This window comes from Elephantulus edwardii, unplaced genomic scaffold (genome assembly GCF_000299155.1).
Source record: "Elephantulus edwardii isolate Elephantulus edwardi_28Jun2011 unplaced genomic scaffold, EleEdw1.0 scaffold00098, whole genome shotgun sequence".
Classification (NCBI taxonomy): Eukaryota; Metazoa; Chordata; class Mammalia; order Macroscelidea; family Macroscelididae; genus Elephantulus; species Elephantulus edwardii.
This window is the reverse complement of record NW_006399848.1, coordinates 1,368,640-1,395,157: the sequence shown is the minus strand read 5'-3', so window position 1 is coordinate 1,395,157 and position 26,518 is coordinate 1,368,640. Positions and strand designations below refer to the sequence as shown.

Here is a 26,518-nt window from a genome sequence, read left to right as displayed (position 1 = left end):
GTCAGCCAAGAGACATAGTCTCCAGACCAGAGATGTGAAAGCACCACACGTGAGGAAGAATCACCACTGTCACCCACAGTTATCATAACCACACCAAGTGGCAGGCCCTAGCCTGAGAAAATGCCAGGGGAGTGGTCACTTAGGCAAAAAGGTCGAAGTCTTGCTTGTGGTTGATAATGTTTCTGGCATCCAGTGGAATGTTAGAATCACAATGTTCTTGGGTTAGAAAGGGACTTGTGGATCCTAGAACTCAACATATTGTTGGTTATTATTGTTGTTAAATGCTGTTGAGTCAACTATAACTCACAGTGATCCTATGCACAGTAGCTCTGAATCCTGCCATATCCTGAGCTAATCTCACTGTCTCTGATACACCTACCCATTATACCCCAGTTACTGTGTCAATCCATCTCATTCAGAGTCTTCCTTTCCTGCACTGACCCTCCCTCTTTTGAAGCATGATGTCCTTCTCCAAGGACTGGTCCCTCCTGGCAGAATGCCCAAAGTATGTGATAGGGAGCTTCAAAATCCTTGTCTCTAAGGAACAACTTGGTTTCACCTTCTCCAGGACAGACTTGTTTGTTCTTTTGCCACTACATGGTATGTTCAATACTCTTGTTCAGCACCACAACTCAAAGGCATCAGTTGTTCTGCCATCCTTAGTCATTGTATACCTCTCTGATTTGTAGCAAGTAATTGTGAAGACCATGACCTGGATCAGGTACACCTTACTCTCCAGACCGACATCATTGCTCTTCAGCACTCTGGAGAGGTACCTGCCAGCAACTTTCTTAATACAATTCATCTTTTGAGTTCCTGACTGCTAGTGCTAAGAATGTTGACTGTGGATCCAAGCAAGATGAAATTGTTAATGATCTCAGTCTTTTCTCCATCTATCATTGTGCTTCCAGTTGGTCCAATGGTGAGAATCTTTGTTATCTTGATGTTGAGCTACAATCCATATTTAAGACTGCAGTTCTTGACCTTCTGCAGCAAACACTTCAGACCATCCTCAGTTTTGACAAGCAAGATTGTGTCATCTGCAAAACTCAGTTTGTTGTTGAATCTTCCTCCAATCCTGATGCCACAGTCCTCCTCATAAAGTCCAGCCTCCTGTTCTGCATATCAATTGGAAAGGTATGAAGAAAGAATACATCCCTAACACAATCCTTTCTTGATTTTGAGCCATATGGTGTTCTCTGGCTCTGTTCTGACAACAGCTTCCTGGTCTAGGTATAGATTTCTCATGAGAACAATTAAGAGTTGTGAGATTTCCATTCTTCTCAATATTAGCCACAATTTTTTTTTTTTTTTTTTTGTTTGTTTTTTTTCTGTTGATATATTTATTGTCTTTTTTTTAATTGTTATTAAATTTTATTAGTTTTAATGAACATTTATAGGGATTTTTGGTTTTCATTCCTTCGTTGCTACACCATTCTCTCTACACTCCTCCCCAGTTTGTTCTTCTTCCCCCGCCATCTGAATGTCTGTTTTAATTGTCCAATTGCCGCAGTGCTTGTCAAAGCCAGTTCTGATTAATCTCCTTTGTCAGTGTGTCCTTTGCCATTCCCTATCACTCCTCCCTGAGAGAGACTTCACCCTGATTCATAAGGAAAAGGGGATGGCGTATTCTCTTAGCTACTTCCTGCTGAAAAGGGATGCTGTGGGTTTCAGGGTGAAGATCTTCTCTCACTACTCTAAAGGGCCCCTTTGGCAGTAGGAAACACATAGACTATTATGGAGATTGATTTTGGAAGTTAGATGCACTGTTATTGATTGTGCTTGGCCGTACATGTTCATATCCTTGAAGATGTATCATGGGGGTGTTGCAACCTAGAAGACACAAATTTAACTAACAAGTTATAAGTACATGCGTCAAAAATTATAGAAAAGTAAAAGAAAAGATTCTTTCATTGTTTTACAAGCCCTCCCCCAGGTCTCCTCCACCATGTAGCCATCGCTCTAGACTCCTGTGATGACAGAAATACCTAGTCACATATCTCTTTTAAACAGTTTTCTCCCTCCTCTGTTTCAGTGCAGTATACATTATTGAACCCATCTTACTCAGTCTCTCCCCAACCCCGGGGTTAGTCCCATTCTACAACAGTGGCATCATGTAATATTTGTCCTTTTGTGACTGGGATATTTCGATCATCAATATTAGCCACAATTTATGGTGATTCATAGAGTCAAATGCCTTTGAATAGTCCATAAAACACAAATATAAATTGTTTTGGTACTCTGTTTTCACCCAAAATCTATCTAACATTGGCAATGGTGTTTCTAGTGCCACAGCTGCTTCTAAACTCAGCTTATATTTCTGGCACTTCTCTTTCGATGTACTGTTCAAGTAATTTTGGGATAATCTTCAGAATTTTGCCTGCATGTAGTTTTAGGATATAGTTCAATAATTTCCGTGCTCTACTAGATTATCATTTTTGGAATGGGAATATATATGGATCTCTTCCAGTCAGTTGTCCAGATTAGTGTACTCCACATTTCTTGGCACTAACTACTTAATCAGAGAGCCTGCTCTCACAAATAATGTCTGTCAGGGGAGTTCACCCTACTTGATAGCTCAAAAGTGAACTGTCCTTGTTTAAATCAGTGAAGAAGAAGATAGGACCTGCCACTCTGTTGATTAATCTATTCACTCACCTATTCTGAAATTCCTCTACAGACAGTCCAACTGTCCCTAACTACTAACCTTGTCTGAAGCCACCTTCATCTCTTACCTTCACAACCACTCTTACCTCCTCTCTCAGATTTTCTTTTTTATACTTGTGAAAATGGATATAATAAAGCATTTTCCAGTTCAGCAAATTTTACATACATAGGATAGTGACTTTGACGGCACTCATCTTGTTGTTCAACTATTATAATTATCCTTTCTCTGGTTATTCCATCAGTATCAGAACTTAAGTGCCCCCATATTTCTTTTTTATTGTATAAAACAGGTATCTTGTAAAATTTGTCACTAACATTTCAGTGACACTAATTACAGTTTTCAGGTTGTAATTATGTTTAGCCATCATCACTATTTAGTTCTAAAATGTTTCCATCCCTCAAGCAGAAACTCCATACCCACCCATTAGGTAGTAACTTTCTACTTTCTTCCCCTTCTAACCCTTGAAAACCACTGACCTACTTTCTGTATCTATGTTATTTTTCCATTTTAGGTATTTCATTTACATGGTATTTTTCTGTTTCTGCTCTTACCCAGCAATGTCTAGTTCTACGCACATTTTCAGTATGAACTTTCTAAAACAGGTCAAGTCAGCCTATCACAGTGGTTTTCTATACCAAGAAATAGCATAGACATTCTTACTGTCAAAAGACTTCCAGCCTGTGCTCTACTTCTGATACTTAAACTATCCATGCACCTCTGTTGTTCATAGACTTTTCAGAGATCTGTTATTTAAGGAGTAGAAGGCCAATCCTGCTTTCTAACCTTTCTTAATCTGGAAACTCAAACTTGTTTACTGTGGACAACCCAGATATGTCTTCGAGGAAGTACAGCCAGAGTGCAGTGCACCTCGGAGGCAAAAATAACAAAGCTTCAATTCACGTACTTTGGGCATGTTGCTAGGAAACGCTAAGCCTTGGAGAAGGACATCATGCTTGGAAAGGTGGAGAATTAGAGAAAGAGAGAATTACTCTCAACCAGATGGATTGACACAGTGACTGCAGCAGTGAGTTCCAGTATGTCAGACTGTGAGGATGGCACAGGATAGGACGGGGTTCAGATCTGTTGTTCATACTCAACTTGATGGCACCTAGTAACAAGAACAACAGTTGTGAAAAGTGTGTCGTCAGATCTGCACTCACTGCACAAGGGAGAATAGTCCCCATATGTAATATTGTAATATCTGTACCAGTAAACTTACTCTGAAGAGGCCAGAGATGCCTCTGTGCTCTTGCACCTGCTTCTAGAAATTCTAACATCAACTGTCCCTCCCAAGGCCCTCACTGCTCTACTGCTGGGTCTATAAATCCATTGCAGTGGCCACAGAGAACTCACAGATAAAATTACAAAATTTATTTTAGAATTTAACAGGTTACAATTCAGGCTGAAAACATGATCTAATTCTTCAGTCATAATAGTTTCTCAGGCATGTTCATAGGCCCTTTGACCTTCAGTCTTTCTGCTCCAGGCCGGTGTTTCAAAACTCTCTTAGTCTTGTCAGTTATGAAATCACATTCCCACTCTAGTCCTCTAGCAAGCGTGGGCCAAGGCCCTCATGTTAGTCTCAGGCTCTCTGTTGCCCTTGTCTAGGTCCTGGTCTGACTGGCATAGGAATCTCTGGTCCAAATGAACAACACATGCTTTCCCTTCTTAGAAAAACCAAAATATATTAATGCCTACACTACCAGCGGAATATTTTTGCTCTGTCCTGTATAATTATATAAGCAAAAACTTGACAGCTTATAATTATGACAACAGGAGAACAAAAAATGAAGTTGTTTTAGAGAGAAATGAAAGTCTAGGTTCAGTTCAGCAGCACAAATAAATGTCTGATTTCCTCAGTTGTCCAGCAGGCTTTGCCTCATAGCAGTCACAGGTCAGTTATCCAAAAGCAAAAGCTTTAACTGTGGCTTTATCCTCAAGGTTCCTCTGGTTACACCTTGCCACAATCTCTTCACAGTCTGCCACAGTCTCTTCACATTATTTTCACAGTCTCTTCAGACACCCTCACAGTGTCGAAAGCATTCTCTTATATTAGTCCCCAGGCTGTTGATGATTTATAAGAAAACCATTCTCCCAGCAAGGGCTAAGACAGTGGGTAGAAAAGTCAGTTTTTAAAGTTATAATACCACACACCCCAACATTATTGCATAAAGCATGGTTGGAAGAATAGGTAACAACTTCATGGTTGAATCTAGAGGTTGAATCAAGACAATAGGACTTAAGAGAGAAAGCAAGTGGTAGTAAACTTTATCATGTTATATTTCTTTTATTCATAAAACATCTAAAGCTAAGAAGAATATTTGTATTTGTTAGTAGTAGTACTTTTTGTAAAAAGAGAAATAAAGAGTTGCATTTGAAAGATACATGTTTAAAAAAAAAAAAAAGAAAGATACATGTTAATGCCAAGTAGAAATTGGATTTTATCAGAAAAAACTTGAAAGGATTTTACACTTATGGCATCTTGGATTATTGGTCTAGAAAATATTTTCATTCAAGGACACAGATAATTTCTGATGAAAAGACAGCTTCAAACTAAATGTAATATCCTCCTTACAAATAAGTATAATTATTTTGTATATGTGTATGTGGTTACACATGGCTAGTAGATTGTATGCTTAAATAATTAAAACTTGAGTCAGTAACTTATTTTATGTAAATTATTAAGTGATAGGACTTTAATTTTCATTTGCTTATTCTTATTGGAGAACAAAGATACACAAATGTTGGGTTTTTTGTGTGTTTTGTGATGGTCTAGGTTATGGAAACTCTACCTTTAATCCCTTCGAAAATCTGGAAGAAGAGATGACCAGGTAATTAGACATTTTCCTTAGTGCTTTTAAACTTATCTATACCAATCCAGTAATCACAGGAAGGAATCTAAATTCCAAGGAGAGCAATGTGGTTTCTTTTATGAAAATATTTTCATAGTTAAATGTACTGAAGTTAAGGTTAAATCTAAATTAGATTTCTGTATGCATTCATAAATACAGAATATCATATATGGGACAAGAATATGTTCTAAGTGACCTTTTAAAATGTAACTAGGTAGTGATTTTGTAATTATTAGTTTGATTTGTGATATTTTCAATCACATTATGATGAGAGAAGCTGATAGGGTATTTTGAACTCCATTTCTAAATTCTAAGCAATGAAAATAAAAGAAGAATGTCCAAGAATAAAGATAGTCACTGTAACCTTAACTTACCTGGTGGAAGCTTTTTGTTAATGATTTCTATATTTCACTGTTTGATCACCAGGACAGCTTCTAGCATATCTAAAAAGTGTTACTGTGAGGATAATGATTAAACAAATTTTTATAAATGCTCTGGTTGGTTTTAAGGGACTGAAGACACTTGGTCCTATTCTGAAAAATGGGAATCAACTACAAATACTTCCATGGAGAGAGACGGATTTTTAATATTATAAAAAAGAAAATAGTGTCTTGTGATCGTCTTACAAAGCCTGACATCTAAAACTCTTAGTTAGTAAAGAGACTGGTACTTTGAAGTCGTTTACCTGATTGTCAAAGCATGAATTCTGTTTATCAAGGAGGGGATTTTTTTTTATAGCAACCTCTGGCTGTCTTACGAACACTGGGATAATAATTAATTACTGAGTTATCCATTAGCTAAAATTTAGTGTTCTAAGTACATCCTCTTTGATAAATGCACTGTGAATTACTAGTGTAACTTGGGGAAGATTTGCTTACCAAGTTTTGAACATCAAATTGTGAATAATGGGATCAGCAGCCATCTCATTATTGTTTTTATCTTAAAAATAACTAGTAATTTCATAGTTTCTGCATCACTCATACATTTTTTAAGATGGCAAGCTGTAAATGTTAAAAAAAAAGTGGGACTGTTGGAATCCTGTACTTCATTTTCCAGTGTTTGCCTTTAGCCTGAAAATTAATTTTTTTGTAAACCCCTTGAGTTTATTTTCTTAAAATAGGGAGTCTCCTAGCAAGAAAGCATTGATCAACTTTTTCTAGAGGATCAGAGTTTTTATAAAAGGCTTATGCTTTTGTTACCATTCAAACGGGTAGAGCCACTATTTAGTTGACGATGTCAGGTTAACTCCTGATGACAGTTGGATAGATAATATAAGAATAATTTTCATTTTCAGTTGTTCTTGCAAGATGAATAGCACCAAATGCCATGGGACCATTTCTGTCCCGTGGTTCTACTTCCTGACCTGTCTTTTAACTTATTTGCATCCCTCAATATACAGAGACCATTTACTCATCAGCTGATGGTGATGAAATAAAAGTAGACAGGAATAAAATAGTAGGTCTAAAACCTGATGCTGTGATGTTCTAATGTGTCACCCAAGTCTTTTGTCATTGTGGGCTAACAACTTTTGGTTGCATCCTGTAGGTTAGCATTGGCTCAAGCCTATTTCACACATTCATGTGTTGCAACTCGATTCTTCATTTTGCCATTTAGAAAACAGAAGCGTATAGAGTTTAAGCAATTTGCCTGAGGTTGTGGTAACTAAAAATAGCCCTGGAATTTTATCTGAAGCATAAACAATACTCAGTCGTTCTAGTTAGTATACTGAAAATTTGATGCTAACTATCAAACTCTGCTTGCTACGGTTCTTTATTAAGAACAGTGAGGTTCCCAGATAACTTGAAATAGTAGAATGAGTAAAATGTTGGGGAAAGACATGCTAATTTAGGAAATAGAGAATGTGTTCACTATTTTTATTATTTTTTTTAAAAAAGAAGAAAATTTTAATGTTAAGAGTATGCATAGAAAAACTAGAACATGTTTTAACCATTCAGTTGGTTTTGTGGCTTCTTGAACAACTAGAATAACATTTTCCATGGAGAAAAAGAAATAAGGAGTCATTAAAAAGAAATGAAACTTGTAAAGGCTGTTTTGAAATGTTTATGCAAAATTTGTTTAAATTCTGTTGGCATAAAATTATGTCATTTAATCCATTAAGCTTATATTACATTTTTTAATGTTATTGTTGTGAAGTATATGTAAGAATATATTTTTATTGTTTTTCAGATATGCCTATTATTACAGTGGAATTGGTGCTGGTGTGCTTGTTGCTGCCTATATTCAGGTTTCATTTTGGTGCCTGGCAGCTGGAAGACAAGTACACAGAATTAGAAAACAATTTTTTCACGCCATTATGCGACAGGAGATAGGCTGGTTTGATGTGCATGATGTGGGAGAACTTAACACCCGGCTTATAGAGTAAGTGCCTGATTTTATGTTTAAGTCAAGGTGGTGCTAATTCTTACTCAAACAAGATATGTACCATCAGGTATTTTAGAAGATGGTAATTTATGTACCTCTGATGTAAGTAATTATGTGAGTAAATTCCTTGCAAGCAGTAACCACATCTTATGCATCCTTTTTGTTCTGCTTTCCTGTCAGGGCGTCAGGGGACCTGCATGACTGGCTGTAGGTGAGGGTGTAGATTTGCTCAAGACCTTGCCTGAGATTGTGCTGTAGAACAACCACATGACATGTATAGGTTGATTAGCTTTTTAAAGGACTCATGCCTGTTTCCTAGGGCCTTGTGGACTGCAGGCGAAGCCTGATGGGGTAGTGGTAACTTGGCTGCTCACTTAAAGGTTATTGGTTTGAGCCACCATCTGCTCCATGGGAAAAAGATGTATCAGTCTCCTTCTTTAAATATTTACAGCCTTGGAATTGGAAACCCTACGAGGCAGTTTGTACTGGAGGGTTGCTATGAGTCAGAACTATTTGACCATAAAGGGTTATGGGCTACAGATCACTGTCTTTGGAAAGAGATAATTCTGCTGGGAAAGGTGGAAGGCTAGAGAAAGAGAGGAAGATCTCAAACAAGATGATGGATTGACACAGTGATTCTAACAGTGGTTTCAAGCATTTTAGGGATTGTGAGGCTGGTACGAGGTAGGGCAGGGTTCAAATCTGTTGCCCATGGGGTTGCTATGAGTTGTGCTTGACCCGACGGCACATAACATCAGCAACAAACACATTAAGCATACATAAAGAGAAGATAGAAGTAAATAAATGTAGTATACTGAAAAGGGGGAAAAGATACTTTATTCAGAAGAAATGTTCATAATTCTGACATCTATTTCTAACACCATCTGTTCTTTTAGTGATGTCTCCAAAATTAATGAAGGAATTGGTGATAAAATTGGAATGTTCTTTCAGTCTATAGCAGCATTTTGCACTGGTTTCATAGTAGGATTCACTCGTGGTTGGGAGCTGACCCTTGTGATTCTGGCCATCAGTCCTGTTCTCGGGCTATCAGCTGCTGTCTGGGCAAAGGTAAGTAAGGCCTGTATCTCCAGGTGGTAAAATGTTTCTGCTTTCCTTCACTGGAGAATCCTTTACCACAGGGATACTGATGATTCTGTACTTAATATTTTTCACTTGGTTTTAAATCCTCTGTTCAAAACCAAAGGGAATAAACAGACTGTAAGCCTCCCTGAGACCTAACCTTGCCAGACACTGTGCTACTCTCAGAGGCATGGTTATTTAGTGGAAGGATGAGAACAAAAAGGAATGACTCTCATCTTCCCTCTTGCCTTCATACAAAAAAAAATAAGGCTGTAAAAATCATACTGAGCTCTGGCTAAGGAGTTCTGTAACTGACCTAAAGGTAGGCAATTTGAGTCCATCAGCTGCTGCATGGGAAAAAGATGGGCATTCTTCTCCTATGTGATATACAGTCTCTGAAAACTCATTCGAGGGTTATGGGTCAGTTCTGAATCAATAGTACACAATAACAATAGTACACAACAGCAATAACAAAGGCATGCTGAGGAAGCCCTGCTGGTATAGTCCATAGGATACTGTGCAATTGGAATACTCCATGCTGCTCCAAGGGAGAAAGACAGTAGTCTCCTTCCATGTGATATACAGGGAAGACATGCTTGAAAGTCAGCTATGAGTGGGTTCTGACCTAATGGCAGTGAGTGAGTTGAGTGAGTGAGTAAAGGTCTTTTGGATTCTGAAGAGCTCTCTCTACTGATTAGTGCCTTTTTTGGAGAATAAGGTGAGATTCACGTTCAGTGAACAACCCATGCCCTATCCGGTTCACATAGATTTTAACAGTTTTGGTTTTGTAGCTTTTCTTTCATTTGTAGCGAGTTTTACAGTTTTGTCTGCATTGTAAATGTTGCATGTCAAATATTGAAATACACCATTATACAAAGTAGGAGAATCAAGTGTACTTTGTAGTCCTGTATCGATGCAAATCAGTCACAAAGGCAAAGCAGTAAAGCTACTAGCGCTCCCCATCTCTGCACACACTTCTCTGATGATGATTATAAAGTTGACTCACCCTTTCAGGTGTACCACATGGTGTTCATTTCAAACTAATTTGATGTTAAGTGTGGGTTATACTGAAGAGAAATCCTCAGTATGTAATTTGTGTTGGCCTTGTTACAAGTTAGAGAAGTATACCAATTTGTATAGCGGAAAGATAGGAAAAAGGAGAATCATTGAAATCTAAGGCCAGCAGAGCAAAACTGGTTGTAAGTATTTAAGGAGACCTGGTGGCATAATGATTAAGTTCTCAGTTGCTGAGTAAAAAGTCAGAAGTTCGAGCCTACCTAATGACTCTCTTGGAGAAAAGACCTACAGATGTGTTCCCATAGATATTTTAGTCTTGGAAACCCCATGCGACAGCTATGCTCTATTGTATAGGATAACTCTGAGTCAAAATCTGTTCTATATCATAAGAAGTTGTGCAAAATCAAGACATTTTACCCCTATAGAGTAGATATTGCTGTGTTTTTGTGAACAATACTATTTATTGACCATCGACTATATTGTAGTTGTTATGTGCCATCGAGTTGCTTGAGACTCATAGCGACCCTATGTAATACAGCCCTAAACCCTGCTCTCTCCTGTGCCAGTCTCACTTTCTCTGATATACCTACCCCCATTACCCCAGTCACTGAATAAATCTATATATGTTTGTGTGTGTGTGTATAATATATATTTTTGCCTTATATAGTAGATTCTGTTGTACATTGTACGTGTGTGTGTGTGTATAATTCTCAAGAATAGTTGTCTCATTTTAGAGGAAGAAATTGAAGTTCCAATACTGTTGATACATTTTCAGAATAACACAGGTTTGAATGGTGTTCTTAGTGATTAGATTGTATCTCAGCACCTGTTAACCAAACTATCTGGCAAAAAACTTCTCCAGTTAATGAATTTTTTTTGTTTGTTTGTTTAATAGAAACTTAAGCAAAATAAAAGAACTCTGGTTTCTTCAATTCAATGCAAGTTAAAATATATTTATTTCAGTTCCAGTTAATGCAGAAAAGATTAACTGTAGTTAATCTTTAGATAATGAAATGGTTATTACTTTGGTTACTATTTATTTAAAGGTAGGAGGGAGCGCCCTAGACTGAGAGCTGGAGATTTAAATTATAAACTCTCCTTCAGCCACTATAAGGTTTATGCTTGAGTTGAAACAAATCTTATAAATTCTACTGTCAGACACAATATAAAATGTGGCTTGGTCTACAAAGCATCTTCATCTCTGAGCCTAAGGCTTTTCTTTGGAGACACAGGAGTGAACAGGCAGAACAAGAAAACATGATCTACTCCTACCAGGAGATCTGGTCTGGGAGGTTCTGTGGACCTGGGACTTTGCTTCAGGAAAACTGAGGGAAATAGGGAACAGAGCTCAGGTAAGATAACACTCTAAACCCGTCACCACCAAAAAATACTCAGTGACTAGACCAGGAGAAACTACTCCACCCTCTCATGTAGCAGACCAGTAGTAGGTACAGGAATATCAGATAAGCTAACCACAGTAACACCTTGGGGTGTCAGAACCCATGAAAATTGGCTTTTCTAGCCATTGTTTTAGTCCTCATTGGGGGCATGGTCTCCAGTTACCTTAACTGCATACACATGGTATTGCAACTCATCAAGAGCTGTGGGACCAGTATAAGAGCGCACACTTTCTACACTGTGAGGTACCTTCGTGACAGTAGTGGAGAGAGGGTAAAGAGACTGTGGCACTGTTGTGAAGAGACTGTGGCATGGTATAACCAGAGGAAACCTGGAGATAAAGGTCACAGTTAAAGGTTTTGCTTGATAGATGAACGAACAAAAAAACTGACTTATAACTGCTCTGAGATAAAGTTTGCAGGATGTTTGAGGAAACCAGAGACTTCTTGCATTGGTGCAACTAAACTACTATAAGTTTTATGATTTTGTTCAAACAAATCTGGATTTTCACTAATTGGGGGATTGTGTCCTGTTAATTTGGTTTGGTACTTTTGGACTAAGATTTGTGATATTCTTTGCCCCTCATTCTCCAGCCTATTTTCCTGATAAATCCCACAACTATAAGTAAATTCTGTGATTGAACAATGAATATTGGACCCAAATAATTGCTAGGAAGAGATGCAGGGGCAGGGTGGGTAGCACATCTGACTGAGCAGTATCTGCTGCTGTGAATATTACTGATGGGGAGACAGTTCCCTTTATGATACAGAGAGAAGTCAGAATTGGCCTTTGCCACGTTATATCTGTCCTTAGGCATACCACAGAAAGTCCGAATATTGAAATCTGAATTCAGTACTTATTTCTGAATTCTTTCAATACTGAAACCGGATTTCACAAAAGTAGGCCAAGAATTTCATACTGAATCTAAACAGGGGATGACATCCTGTTAAATTAAGGCTCCTAATATATGACAAAATGTCTAAGTTAGAGCTAAAAATCACCTATACCAAAAAAAACACAATTTGGATGAGAGAACCCATAAGTTTTTGTCAATATTAAGTAGAATCAAGAATGTAGGAATTATATGACTAAGATTTTACAGCAGCCATCGTAAAAAACAAAAAAACAAACAAACAAAAAAAAACACACCAAAAAACCCCCCGCAACAACCCAAACTCCAACAAATTCTCTTGGAACAAATGAGAAAAATAAAAATAGAGACAGTTAAGAAATGCCACAGTGTTTTTCAAGTGCTAAAATAGAAGAACTGTCAACTATAAATCCTTTTTCAGGTAAAATTTCTACCTTCAGGTATCAAGAAGAAATAAAAACATTCTCAGATTTAAGGGAAAAGATTTAGAACTCTTCAGACATAAGGGAAATAATAAAAAAACGTACAAAACCCCAATAACAGAAAGAGCAGGATTTGGGCACATAGAATAATCTTTTATTTGCTTTGTAAGTTTCCTAAATCACTTAAATATATAAATAGTAAAATATTGAATACTAATAGACTGTTATAAATTATATATGCATCTTGTAATACCCAGACAACTGTTATAGAAACCACAAAAAGAGATGCATAACAAAGTTGTATATATAAATAAATAAGGCTAATAAGAACTTTCACGGCTTAGTGGTAAGGAGTTGCACTGCCAACCCAAAGTCACATGGCTCGAGGTCACCAGCTGCCTCATGTTAGAAGAATGGAAAATCTCCTCCCATTAAATTTATAGTCTCTGAAAACCTACTAGACGGTCAACTATGAACTGTTAAAATTCCACCGTATGTATCAACAACAATAAGAACTGGAGTGCGGGATAAAGAGAGAAAATTACAAACGTCAGTGTTTGTAGCAATAATTAATTTACATGTAAATCGTATAATCAATCAAAAGCTGAGATTGACAAGTGACAAAAACACAACCCAACTCCATGTTGTTTATAAGAAAACTTACTTTCAAGCCACCAATGCTGTTCAATTTAAAGTAACAGAATGGGAAAAGAACAGTCATACAAACATTAAAAAAGTATCAGGAATGGTTATATTAATGTGGTAAAGTAGAATTCAAAGCAAAGATATACTGTGCAAACATTAACTTTTTTAAAAGGGGGTGCATAGTTATAAATTATAACTATATGAAATTATAATTATTATAATAAAATAGATTTGGGAGCAAACAAAATTTATGGGGTCAAATATTATATAATGATCAATCCTTTGACTAGGCCCAAATAAAATAGCCTTAAAATCCATGAAGTAAAAACTGGTAGAGTTAAAAGTAGAAATAGACAAATATTTAGTTCTTCGCCTGGGTGATAGTTATACACTAAAATCTTTGCACTTTTATTTTTTGTTTTTATAACCAAAGTTTTATAACTTTATTTGATAATCACCTATTAGTTTTTATTCACATTGACGGTCTGTAGATTCTTGAAAGTGTTGACAGGTACATTTGCCTTTTAATAGACATCTCATTAAAAAAAGGGAGGGGGAAAGGCTGAATGAAGATTATATGATGAATTGTGGAAGGTTGTAGAAAGGAGGCACAGTCAGGCTTGTTAAGTCCTTGACTTATTAATAACAAATGAAAAAATATTTCCCTAATTTTAAAATGTTTAAAATCCTCAGGCCTGGTTCAGTTTGTTTTTTTGTCAAACATTCTTCTAAGTGTTATAGCACTGGCCTGTGCATTGCTGACAGAGGTAACTCGTGCTTGCTGTGATGCTAACCACTGTGACACTGATGTGACAAATGTGATAAAGATTACCCATGGTGGACAGTGTTTGCTGGAGCTTCCTGACTAAAGCAAGCTTGGAAGCAGGAGTGGCATCCACTTCCGAAATGGTTTGCCTCTGGAAACTCTATAAACAGTGCTCAGGTCACGATGAGTCATGTACAACTCGATGGCACCTAACAACAACAATCTTGCTTGGCAATCTTCCTGTTGTTGGTTGCCTCCCATGAATGTGGAAGGTCATAGGAAATAGGAAGAGTCAAGCTTGTTAAATTCAGTATTGTGCTTGACCTTTTAATAACAAATTAAAAACATCTTATTTTTAAACAAATATTCTATGGTATTTCCTGGTAATCTTGGTTTTGGCTGCCTCCAGTGCGTGTAGGGTTCCACAGGGGTGGGGTCGTAATGAGGTGACGTTTGAGGAAAAGTTAAGAGCAATAGCTAAGGTATATATCTCCCATATACTGCAGAGCTGTTTGTTTGGAGTGGGTGCAGCCCACCCTAACTCAGGCCCTGCACTGTGAATGATCAGGCAGGGGTGACTCAGTAGGTGGTTGTCCTAGGAAGACCACTTTCAGAAGTCAGGTGGGTACAGTGAGTCCAGGATCTGTTGCTGTAGGTATACAGGATTGACAGTGTGAATAATGTAGGTATACAGATTGACAGTGTAAATAATGAACTTCTTCTGGACTTTCACTTTTTCTGGAGCCACTACTAGACTTTCCCTTTTTTTCTTGAGGTAGAAAACAGGGGTGGTATTCACTTCCTAAATAACATACCTCCAAAAACTCTGTGAACTTTGATAACTGTGGTAGTTGTAGAGGAGCTTCAGGCCTTTTGTTCAAAGGGTTGCTGTAAGTCATGCTTGACTTGAAGGATATCAACAACAGCAGCAGCAGCATAGTGTATTGAAGTAATTGAGAGTAAATGGGAAATTATGGTATTAAATGCCAGAAGTATTGTTAGGGCTCTTTTATAGATGCTGTTGTTGTTGTTATGTGCCGTCGAGTCGCTTGCGACTCATAGCGACCCTATGTACAACAGCCCTAAACTCTGCTCTGTCCTGTGCCAATCGCACTGTCTCTGACACTCCCATCCCGATAACCCCATTCACTGAATCAGTCCACCTCATAGAAGGCCTTCCCCTCCTGTGCTGTCCCTCCACCTTCCTGAGCATGATGTCCCTCTCCAAGGACCGGTCTCTCCTTACAACATGTCTGAAGTATGTTAGACGGAGCCTCAGAATCCTTGCCTCCAAGGAGCCACCTGGTTTAACCCTTTCCAGGATGAATCTGTTTGTTTTCCAAGCAGTCCATGGTACTCTCAATACTCTTCCCCAGCACCACAGCTCAAAGGCATCAATTCTCTTTCTATCCTCCTTGGACATTGTCCAGCTCTCTGACACATAACAAGTGATTGCAAAGACCACGGCCTGTATCAGACACACCTTAGTCTCCACAGAGACACCATTGCTCTTCAGTACTTTGGAGAGGTCCATAACAGCAGACTTTCCCATGGCAATGCGCCTTTTAATTGCCTGGCTACTGGTGCCAAGAGTATTGACTGTGGAGCCAAGCACACTAAAGCTGTGAACAATCCCAATGTCTTTGCCATCCATCCTGAGGCTGCCAATTGGTCCAGTGGTGAGAATCTTTGTCTTCTTGACATTGAGCCTCAATCCATATTGGAGGCTGCAGTCCTTCACCCTCTGCAGCAAGCACTTCAGGTCCTCCTCACTCTCCGCAAGCAGGGTTTTGTCATCTGTATAACGCAGATTGTTGATAGATCTTTCACCAGTCTTGACCCCACATTTCTCCTCATAGAGCCCAGCCTCCCAGATAATCTGTTCTCCATACAAGTTGAAAAGGTATGGAGATAGGACGTATCCCTAGCATACACCCTTCCCAATTTTGAACCATGTAGTGATCCCTTGCTCTGTTCTGACGACTGCCTCCTAGTCCAAGTATAGGTTTCTCATTAGAATGATCAAGTGTTCTGAGATTCCCATTCTTCTCAGAGTCAGCCACAGTTTGTTATGATCCACACAGTCAAACGCCTTTGCATAGTCAATGAAACACAGATATACATTCCTCTGGTATTCCCTGCTTTCAGCTAAGATCCATCTAACATTAGCTACAATATCCCTAGTACCATGACCCCTTCTAAACCCAGCCTGGACTTCTGGCAGTTCTCTGCTGATGTGCTGTTCCAGTTGTTTTTGGATAATCTTCAGCAGAATCTTGCTTGCATGTGAAATCAATGAGATTGTTCTATAGTTTCCACACTCTGTTGGGTCACCTTTCTTTGGGATGGGAACAAATATAGATCTCTTCCAGTCAGTTGGGCAAGTGGTTGTTCTCCATATTTCTTGACACAACTTGGGGAGCACATCCAGGGCAGCATCTGTTAGCTAAAATATGTCAATTGGTGTACCATCTATTCCTGGAGTCTTATTTTTTGCCATTTCCTTCAAAGCAGCCTGAATTTCTTCTTTCATCACCATAGGCTCTTGCTCATGTGTTGTTTCACGAAATTCTTCTGTGTCGGCCAATTTCTTTTGATACAGTGACTCAGTATATTCTTTCTATCTTCTTTTAATACTTCTGTATCATTTAATATTCTGCTGAAAGCATCCTTGATTATAGCAACTCGAGGTTTGAATTTGTTCTTCAGCTCCTTGAGCTTAAGAAATGCTGAACAAGTTCGGCCCTTTTGATTTTCCGACTCTAGCTCCTTGCACATTTCATTGTAATATTTTGCTTTGTCATCCTGGGCTGCCTTTTGGAATCTTCTGTTTAGCTCTTTAGTATCTTGAATTCTTCCTTGTGCTTTGACTTCTCTGCGCTCTAGTGCAATCTTCAGAGTTTCTTCAGACATCCATTTTGGTCTTTTTTTTCTTTTCTGTCTTTGTAATTACCGTTTGTACTCTTCTTGGATGATACCCTTGATAGCCTCCCACAACTCATCTGGTCTTTTCTCATTAGTGTTTGGTTTAATTTTTTAAGTAACTATTATGTATTTATTATTGTTTTCTTCTTTCCTGTATGTGGAAGCAGAAACATAAGTTTAGCCAAGGTCATAAACTTACAACTGGAAAGTTAGGCTATGAAAAACATTTCTCTAATCCTAAAGCCTAGACTTTCACCAAAGTGCAAGTTGTTTGAGCTTTGTCCATGTAGGTGCATTCTTTTGTTTGTTTGTTGTATACCATTGAATCAGAACCATAGCTGACCCTCCATCCAGCAGGTTTTCAGAAGCAGTTCATTGCATTGAAGAAGATTGCCCATCCTCCTCCCGCAGAGTGAATGCTGATGAATTCAAACTACATGCCTTTGGGATTGCAGCACAGATTCTTACCGCTAGAGCACTAGAGCTGTGTTTCTTGCAGATTACAGTGTATCTGCTGTAGGAATACTATAATCAGAGTAACAATTTTTTACAGGGAGCTCTGTTGTCGTAGTGGGTAAGAAGTTCCACTACTAACCCAAAATTTCGAATCCACCAGCTGCTTCACGGAAGGAAATTGGGCACTCTTCTCGTTGTGGTTCATGAGTGGTGCCGACTCAGTGGCAGTGAGGTGTTTGTGCCAAGAAAGAATAATATGATGTTACCCAAATGATGAGGGGGCTCTGCTGGTCTAGTTGTAAGGAGTTGTGTTGCCAAAGTAAAGATACACAGTTTGAATCCACCAGCTGCTCTGCTGGAGAAAGAAAAGCAGTCTTCTCCTGTGGGATTTACTGCCTCTGAAACCCCAGTGGAGAGTCAGCTACGGGTCCATTTCAACTCCACAGTTCCTGTCAACAGCCCAAATGAGGAGTCCACAGAGGCCTGTGAATTATTTCTTGAAACATTATGATATCTGATGAGAATTTGCTTATGAATTGGGTGTGTATTTCTTTATTTAAATGAATGACTACCTTGACATTCCAAATACGAGCAATTCTATGGTCCTTTGCCCTGGCCTGCTGATGTGAATATTATATCAGGGCCCTCTAGGTCTGAGTACGCCTGTCACTGACTGAGTTTCAGAGAGTCCCTTAGTGGCTACCAATTCAGGCTTAAGTCGTACAGGTCATACTTGAACCCCAGGGATTGCATTTACTAGCTCCTTACCTAACTACTTCATATAGAAAATGGGGGAAAGAGTATCTACTGTGCAAGTGGAAAACAGAAATATTTAAAATTCTCTTCTTAATGAAGTATACAGCACTGTTTGCTCTACAGCCTAAAGAAATGTTCAGGAGCTAGGAGAAAAATCAAAGATAATTCCTGAAACTAGGACCTTCCTGGCAGCTGTGCCTTCCTTAGCCCACAGATCACTAGTAAAGGAAGCATGCTGCTTCCTCTAACACGTGAAAGCTTCTTAAAGTCTTACAGCCACATAGTGCTTGGTCTGTTTTTTTTCTCTGTCTACCATCAGTCATGACAGTTCTAAACAGAGTATCATCAGCAATTGCTGTGTTGAGCACAAAATATATTTCCTTTGATATAGTGTTAACAATCCTAGTATAATGCCATTTCTAGAACTTAAGAGTGCCCAAATACTTCCAGATGAAGAACTTTTGTGTTTTCAATGGGGAAAAAATTTTAGAGTTAATTTATAATAACTCCATCTCAATCCAAGAAGAATTTAAAGGGGTTTAAAGAATGTGTGTGAGTGTGTGTGTGTGTGTGTGTGTGTGTGTGTGTGTGTGTGTGTAAATATGTGCATTGTATATATACCATAAAGTAAGATTTCAAGACCAAACATAAGTAAAAGATTTTGTTGTATGTGTACATTAATATTTAACCAGATATTTTTACTTTGCAAAATAAAAATAAAATTAACCTCTTAAGAATTTAAAATGATCTGAAATACCGCATTTTTTTAACAGATTTTATCTTCATTTACGGACAAAGAACTCTTGGCATATGCAAAAGCTGGAGCAGTAGCTGAAGAGGTTTTAGCAGCAATTAGAACTGTGATTGCATTTGGAGGACAAAAGAAAGAACTGGAAAGGTTTGAGTCTCTTTTTAAGTTGATAGAAGTGTGAAATGCTGTGTTACGTTTTCATAGAAGTTACACAAGGTGAAAGTGTTGATTATAAGGTTATTCTACAATATGTATTTTTCCTTAAGTAGCTTAAGGGATATATATATCTATATATATCTATATATATATCTATATATATATATAGATATATATAGATATAGATATATAGATATATAGATATAGATAGATAGATAGATAGATAGATAGATAGATAGATAGATAGATAGATAGATATATTTAACACTCTACCACTAAGCACTTCTTGCTGTTTGCTTGATTCCAACTCTTGGACGTCTGATATTCTAGACAGGAAATTCTAGCTGTACTTTTCTTTACTTGGGTTTCCTAGATGGATAGTAAGGTAAAAATAGTTTCCTAAAGCAGAAGCATGCATTACATTTTTGTTTTATTTTCTTGTCAAGGTTTAATTCTTGACTCTCTAATGCTACATGGGTACTTTGTGCAAGATTGATACAGACATTTTAGACTATGTTCAGCTTTATTTTAATCTGTGTTCATCTTTCCTTCTTACTTAAGCTACCAATCAATTGGGACACGCTCCGTTCTTTGGTAAATCAGCCTATCACACATTGGCACAAAGTCTAACATGTGTATGTCTGTGTGTGTGATTTGAGTGAAAGTTGACTAAGTCGTTTGACTTTCTGTGCAACTATTCACACATATTTTAAAAATAATTTTTTATTGTCTATTTCATGGTATTTTTGTTCACCTCTTCCCTTTAATTACAAGACTTAGGAGATTTTTGGTAATTATTTGGAAGTTCACAATACTCATCAGATCCACTGAGTTCAAAGCAACATTAGATATTGTGATAAATATTCTAAAAATTGTATTTTAATGCAATGAATATATACCTACCCACTGTCATTGAGTAGATTCTGACTCATCACCCCTCCATCAGGTTTCTGAGACTCTTAGTCTTTATGGAAGGGGAGATTGCCTCTCTTTCTCCCATAGAATGGCTGGTGGATTAAAATCGCTGACCATTCAGTTTAGCAGTGCAATTTAAGCACTATGCAGTGGGGTCTATCTATTCTAACTATTTAGTGTGTCTGTCTCTGCATGTATCTATGGGTATGTGTGTGTATATAGCTCTTAGGCCTTGTTGGTAAGGAGTTGCACTGCCAATCCAAAGGCAGGTAGTTTGAATCCTTCAGCTGCTCCATGGGAGAAATATGGGCAATCTCTTCCCATGTAATTTACAGCCTCTAAAAACTTACTGCAGGGTCAGCTATGAGTTGGTTCCAACTTGACAACACATAACAGAAACAACATATGTGTTTGTGTGTAATGGAAAAACAACTAACCTGTATTTCTTGGAGGTGTATCCATTGGGTGGTAAAAGTACAAAGGAAAAGAAATTTTTGTGATATGTAAACAAAAAATTGGAGAAAAGAATTATGTGGGAAGAATAAGATATATGACAGAAAGCATTTATGGTTCTGGATGTTTCTCGATTTCAATTTTATTCACATAGGTTATTCTTTAAACTTTACAAATGAGTTTTGGATACCCTTTCATTCATATGCTATATTTCATACCCATAAATATGTCTTCTAAGAAACAAACATCTGTTATATTTGAGTACCTAGATACAAAGGAAATTAGTACCTACATCTTCCATAGATTATTCCAAGGTTTCTTCTTTTGTCTTAAAATATGTACAGTTAATAAAATGAAAAATTGTTCAGTGAAAAAGCAGACAATTGATTAAAAGCCTCTACTGTCATAGAGATTAAGTTCTAGTAAGAAGGGGGTAGGGTACAGTCACAAATACATATCTAATACACTAGGTGGAGTAGTACTATATGGAGCAAAAAAAATATTCTGGTAAAATGCAGTCAGCAAAGTGGAAAGCTTCAGACTAAAGCCTGAAGGTTTTTTTGCAGCTGGCTCACTACCCCTTGGTCGACTAGCTACTCCAGCGCAGAAATACAGATAAGCAGTGTCCTTCTATATGATTTACAGTCATGGGAACCAGCTGGAGGGTCAGTTATGAGTCAGAACCAATTCAGTGGTAGTGAGAAAGAATGATGGGCGGTGGAAGGAGTCCCGTGGAAGGAGTCCTGTGGGTCGGTGGTTAAAGCTCTTGACTGATAACCAGAATTTTCAGTAGCTCAGACCTCCTAGGCTTGAGCCCACCAGCTGCTCAGCAAGAGAAAGATGTGGCGATCTGCACGGAATCACACCTTTGGGAACTCTCTGGCACTGTCAGAATTAATGCAGCAGTAGTGAGTGTGGGCCCAAGAACTACTTCTTACAAAAGATGAGAATTTCACATTTAAGATGAGTTTTAAACCAGTGATAATAGTAGACATCTGGTGGTGGTGGTGGTTGTTACATACCATCGAGTCAGACCTGCCTTTTAGCTGACTGTCCAACAAGTTTTCAAAGATAATGTGATTGTGTGGAAGGAGATCAGCCATCTCTTTCCCATAGAGCAGCTGGTGGATTTGAACGGCATGCTTTCAGGTTGGCAGCATAGCTCCATACCATTAGGCCACCAGAGCTCCCTAGGCATCTGGTAGATTAGGTGAAAAAAAAAAAATCAATGAAAATTAGTGAGTAAGGGATCTAAATTAAGAAGTTATAAGGCATGATATCAGTCTAGAGACTAAGATGTGCCTTTATCCAGACCATTGTCTTCCCAGTTACTTGCTATGTGTCCAAGAGCTGGAAAATGATTGAGGAGGATAGAAAAATTTATGCCTTTGAGTTGTGGTGCTGGAGAAGAGTTTTGAACATACCATGGACTGCCAAGAAAATAGTCTGTCATAGAGAGGGTGAAACCAAGGTTCTCCTTGGAGGCTAGGATTTTGAAGCTCCATCTCACATACTTTGGGCATGTGGCCAGGAGAGACCTCTCCTTGGAGAAGGACATCATGTTTGGCAGCGTGGAGGGACAGTGCAGGAGAGAAAGACCCCAGATTACATGGCTTGATACAGAAGCTGGGGAAATGAGGGTAGGTGTATTAGAGTCAGTGAGACTGGCTCAGGACAGGGCACGCTTCAGAGCTATTATACATAGAGCCCCTGTGAGTTTCAGGCAACTTGCCAGCATATAACAACAACAACAAGGACAATAACAGTAAAGTATAAAAAGGAAGTAATAAAGAACAAAAATTAATTAGTGAGTAAACAAGGATTTAAAATGTTGAGGGTCAAATGATTTACAAATGATTTTGTAAATTACTACCTTACTTGGGAGGGACTGGAGAGCATTATGCTGAGCGAATTAACTAGGTCCCACAAGGATAAATATTGTATAAAATCATTATTGTAGAGTGAATATAAGGATCCAAGAGAGGTGGGAGCGGTTGGAAGCAGATGGATGAGGATATGCAGAAGGGGGGACTAACCATGGGGTTGTACAATGAGATAGGTGGGTGGGTGAGGGAAATGGAAAGAATTTGTTTTTAAAAACAATTCTTGAATTTTGTAAACAAACTAGTAGAAAATGAAAAAAAAAGTGTCGACAATCGACAAATCTGTGGTTCTTTAAAAAATGTATTAAAGAACCAAGTGTCTAAAAGTGTAATCAAGCATTAAAAATAATAAGGTAAAATTGCTATAGATAATAAATCTATTTAAAAATTACAGGCCTGTGTCAATTTTAAATCATAATGATACACAGTATCCTAGGAAACAGTAAGTTAAAACATGTACTAGGACATGAGAGAACTTAAGTAGATTTTAACTCAATAAAGGAATTAAATTTCAAGTAAAAACTCTTATCTTCCTCCGTCTCTCCCCCCTTAGATACACAAATAGTAAACAAATATGCACAACTCCACGAGTCTAGATAATTTTATAGACAAGTTTTATCACCACTTAAAAGAGAGAAACCCTATGTGACCCAGATTTTCAGAGAGTGGTTGAGGGGAGAGGCGCCTTAGTGGCTGTAATAGCTAAGCACTTGGCTGCCAGCCAGAAGGTCAGCAGTTCAAACCCACCAGCTGCTCTGTGAAAGATGTGGCAGTGTGCATCTGTAAAGATTACAGCCTCGGAAACCGTATCAGTGCAGTTCTAGGATATATTGTCCTAGGATATATCGTTGCTATCAGTCAGCCCTTACTTACTGGTTACAGGTTGATTTTTTTTTTTAAATTAATAGTTTAATCACTCATTCGGCTACCATTGAGCTGGATGCACCTCATAATGAACCCTGCATGGGATTTCCAAGGCTGTAAATCACATAGGAGATAACCCATTTTTCTCCCAAGGACCCACTGGTGGATTTGAGCCACCGGTGAGGGCTGGTCTCTGGGTTAGCAGCCTCGTTCACTATGCACTACGAAACGCACCTTCACTAGAACAAGGAACACACATACCACACAGAAAGAAAGAACCTGAGCACCAAGTGTGGGGGATGAAAACCAACAGACTTTGCCCTGTGAGTTTGAAGTATAAAGCAGAACACCTGTGCAGGTCGACAGTGTGAATTCACACTGTCAGTGTGACCAAAAACCCCATTCAGAAAGAGTGATACGTAAGGTGGTGTCAGGTTGATTGTATTTGCTTCTTTCATTCACCAGGGACACACATCTCACCTGGAAGGTCCTTCATTCTAGACTTTCTAGTAATCATGAGATGACAATAGAATTTATGCTGCTTTCAAAGGTAATAAATTATAGGGAAGACATGCAAATCGTATTGTTGAGGACCCATTTGTAACTTTTGTATAGAAATGATGCTAGCAGACAAATTTATTTCTCATTCATTATTTTAAAAGTATACATTACACAATTAATTATGATACTTCCTGTGTGTTTCTGATCGATACCTTTTATTAAATTTTGCCTGGAGATCTAGACCCAAGACTACAACCTGATGGCCTCCTGTTCTTTCTAGCCTGGCCATTTCTTGAACGTTTATTCATTCAACAAGTTTATCTGGCTCCTACCACTTGCCAGGCACTTTGCAAGGCTCTGAGTTTTCTTTAGTGAAGATGTAAGAGGGTATGTATGCCCTCATGTGAAATCTATACCTGAGCCAATAGGCTGTTGTGTGGACAGAGCAGGGGAACACTGCACGATTTAAAATTAAGAAGGGAGTTCATCAGGGTTGTATTCTCTCTCCATAATTATTTAATCCGTATGCTGAGCAAATTATTCGGAAAGCTGGACTCTGTAGAGGAATGTGACATCAGGATTGGAGGGAGACTCATCAATAACCTACATTATGCAGATGATACAACCTTGCTTGCTGAAATTGAGGAGGACTTGAAGCTCTTGTTGCAGAAGATCAAGGAATGTAGCCTTTGGCATGGATTGCATCACAATGTTAAGAAAACAAAGATTCTTACCACTGGACCGATAGACAAAATCATGATGGATGGAGAAGGGATTAAAACTGTCAACAACTTCACCTTGCTTGGATCCAGAGTTAACACAATTGGTAGTAAGGGAATAAATAGATGCATTACACTGGGAAAATCTGCATTTAGGGACCTCTCCAAAATATTGAGGAGTAATGTCAGTTTGAGGTCTAAGGTGCATCTCATTCAGATCTCGGTTTTTCCAGTCCCTTTCATGCATCTGAGAGCTGAACAGTGAATAAAGATGATAGAAGAAGAATTGATACCTTTGAGCTGTGGTGTTGGCTTCTCCAACTTAACATCCTGGAGACAGCCAAGAGAACGAACAGATATGTCTTGGAGAGGGTGCATTGAGAGTGCTCTTTTGAGGCAAGAATGATAATGCTCTGCCTCACACACTTTGGGCATGTTGCTAGGTAGGGCTACTCCTTGAAGAAGGACATGATGCTCAAAAGGGTAGAGGGTCAGTGAAGGAGAGGAAGACCCTCGACCAGTTAGATTGCTGCAGTGATTGCTGCAATGGGCTCTTGTCTGTCAGCAAATGTGAGGATGGCTCAGGACAGAACAAGGTTCAGATCTTTTGTTCATAGGGTCACTATGAGTTATACTCAACAGCCTCCAAAAACATGCCCTCGTGTAGGGAGCTCTGGTGGCTCAGTGGTAAAAGGTTGCAGTGCTAACACTGTCGAATCCACCAGCAGTTCTGTGGGCTAGAGATGAGAGGTCTCTTTTTGTGCAATTGACTGCCTCTGAAAGCCTGTTGGAGGGTCGTGAGTCAGTTCCCACTTGATGGTGCACAAACAAACGTACCCTCATACAATCAAAACAGTTAAGAGGAACAAAACAGGAAGGAAAGTGAGTAGCCAAGAAAATAGCAAGGAAGTTAGGAAAGCAGTCTTTGAAGAAATGCATTCTGTATTCTAGAAAATATCTTAAGGTTTGTGTGACTAGAACTTGATTGGGTCAGGGAGATTGAGGTAAAGAGAGACTGTCAGGGTAGCAGGGGTCAGAATGTGGCAATTTTTAGTCCACTCTGCAATGATTTTTAGGCCAGACCTAAAATTATGGAGAGTTTAGATTTAGTTACAAAGACATGGATAAATTGTTGAGGTTTTTGTTTGGAGTTTTTTGTGTGTGTGTTTTTTTTTTTTAACAACAAAAAAACAGGACAGCGACCTTTTCCACACTACTCAGTGTTGCAGAGAATGGATGAGAAGAGGTAGAGTAAAATCAGAAGAGCAGTGGGAACACGGTGACAGTGGTCCGGGCAGTTGGTCACAGAGGCTTTATTTACAGTGGAGGCTGCAGAGGAGTGAAGTCCCTAAACTTGAGGAATATTTTGGAATTAGAATTTATAGGCCAAACAAAATCCTTGTACTTCTTTATCAGTTCTTCTGTGGTCACTTCTCTGCAGCTTCCATTAGGCTTCTAAGTCATCAAGGTCCTAGTCTGAATTTCTCTTCAAATTAACAGGTTCAGTAAGTACCTGTGTTCCTTGAAATGGAAACGTAACCTCAGTTTAAAGTGAAGTTTATTAAATCATGAATAATCATTTTATTATCCTTAATTTAAAATGGTCGTTTTTGTTCCTCATTTGTGTGTCACAGATATGCTTCTCTATTAGTATTAATTTTTATTTGTTTAAAAAAGGTTGGATCTTGTTCTTAACCGTTTGAGTCCCAAGCAGCGTGGTCGCACAGCTGAGATCGCACTGCTTGGGACTCAAACGGTTAAAGGTGGATATTCACCTGTTGTTATTATAATGTGCCATCGAGCCACCTGCAACATATTGATAAATAAATTTCATAATACTTATAATGGTAATTTCTGAACATTAGTATTTTTGTCATATCACTTTAATTCATTTTAGGAATTCTTGCTTTAATTACTGTTTTCATAAGTCAGCTTTTAATGAACGGATGATTTTAATATCTAGTTTTATGTGTATGCATTTTTTTATTGATTATTGGAGGTATCTGTGTGTGTATATATATATACATATATATATATA

The 26,518-nt window shown here is 38.3% G+C and overlaps 1 protein-coding gene across 1 annotated transcript in view; it reads left to right on the top strand.

Annotated features, from left to right (window-relative positions):
- ABCB1 (ATP-binding cassette, sub-family B (MDR/TAP), member 1) overlaps positions 1-26,518 on the top strand; it is a 98,451-nt gene that overhangs the window by 14,456 nt on the left and 57,477 nt on the right. The window contains exons 3-6 of the mRNA XM_006891486.1: positions 5,445-5,499; positions 7,708-7,899; positions 8,799-8,970; positions 19,012-19,136. Coding sequence (XP_006891548.1) covers positions 5,445-5,499; positions 7,708-7,899; positions 8,799-8,970; positions 19,012-19,136 — 544 coding nt within the window. The remainder of the gene's footprint in view (positions 1-5,444; positions 5,500-7,707; positions 7,900-8,798; positions 8,971-19,011; positions 19,137-26,518) is intronic.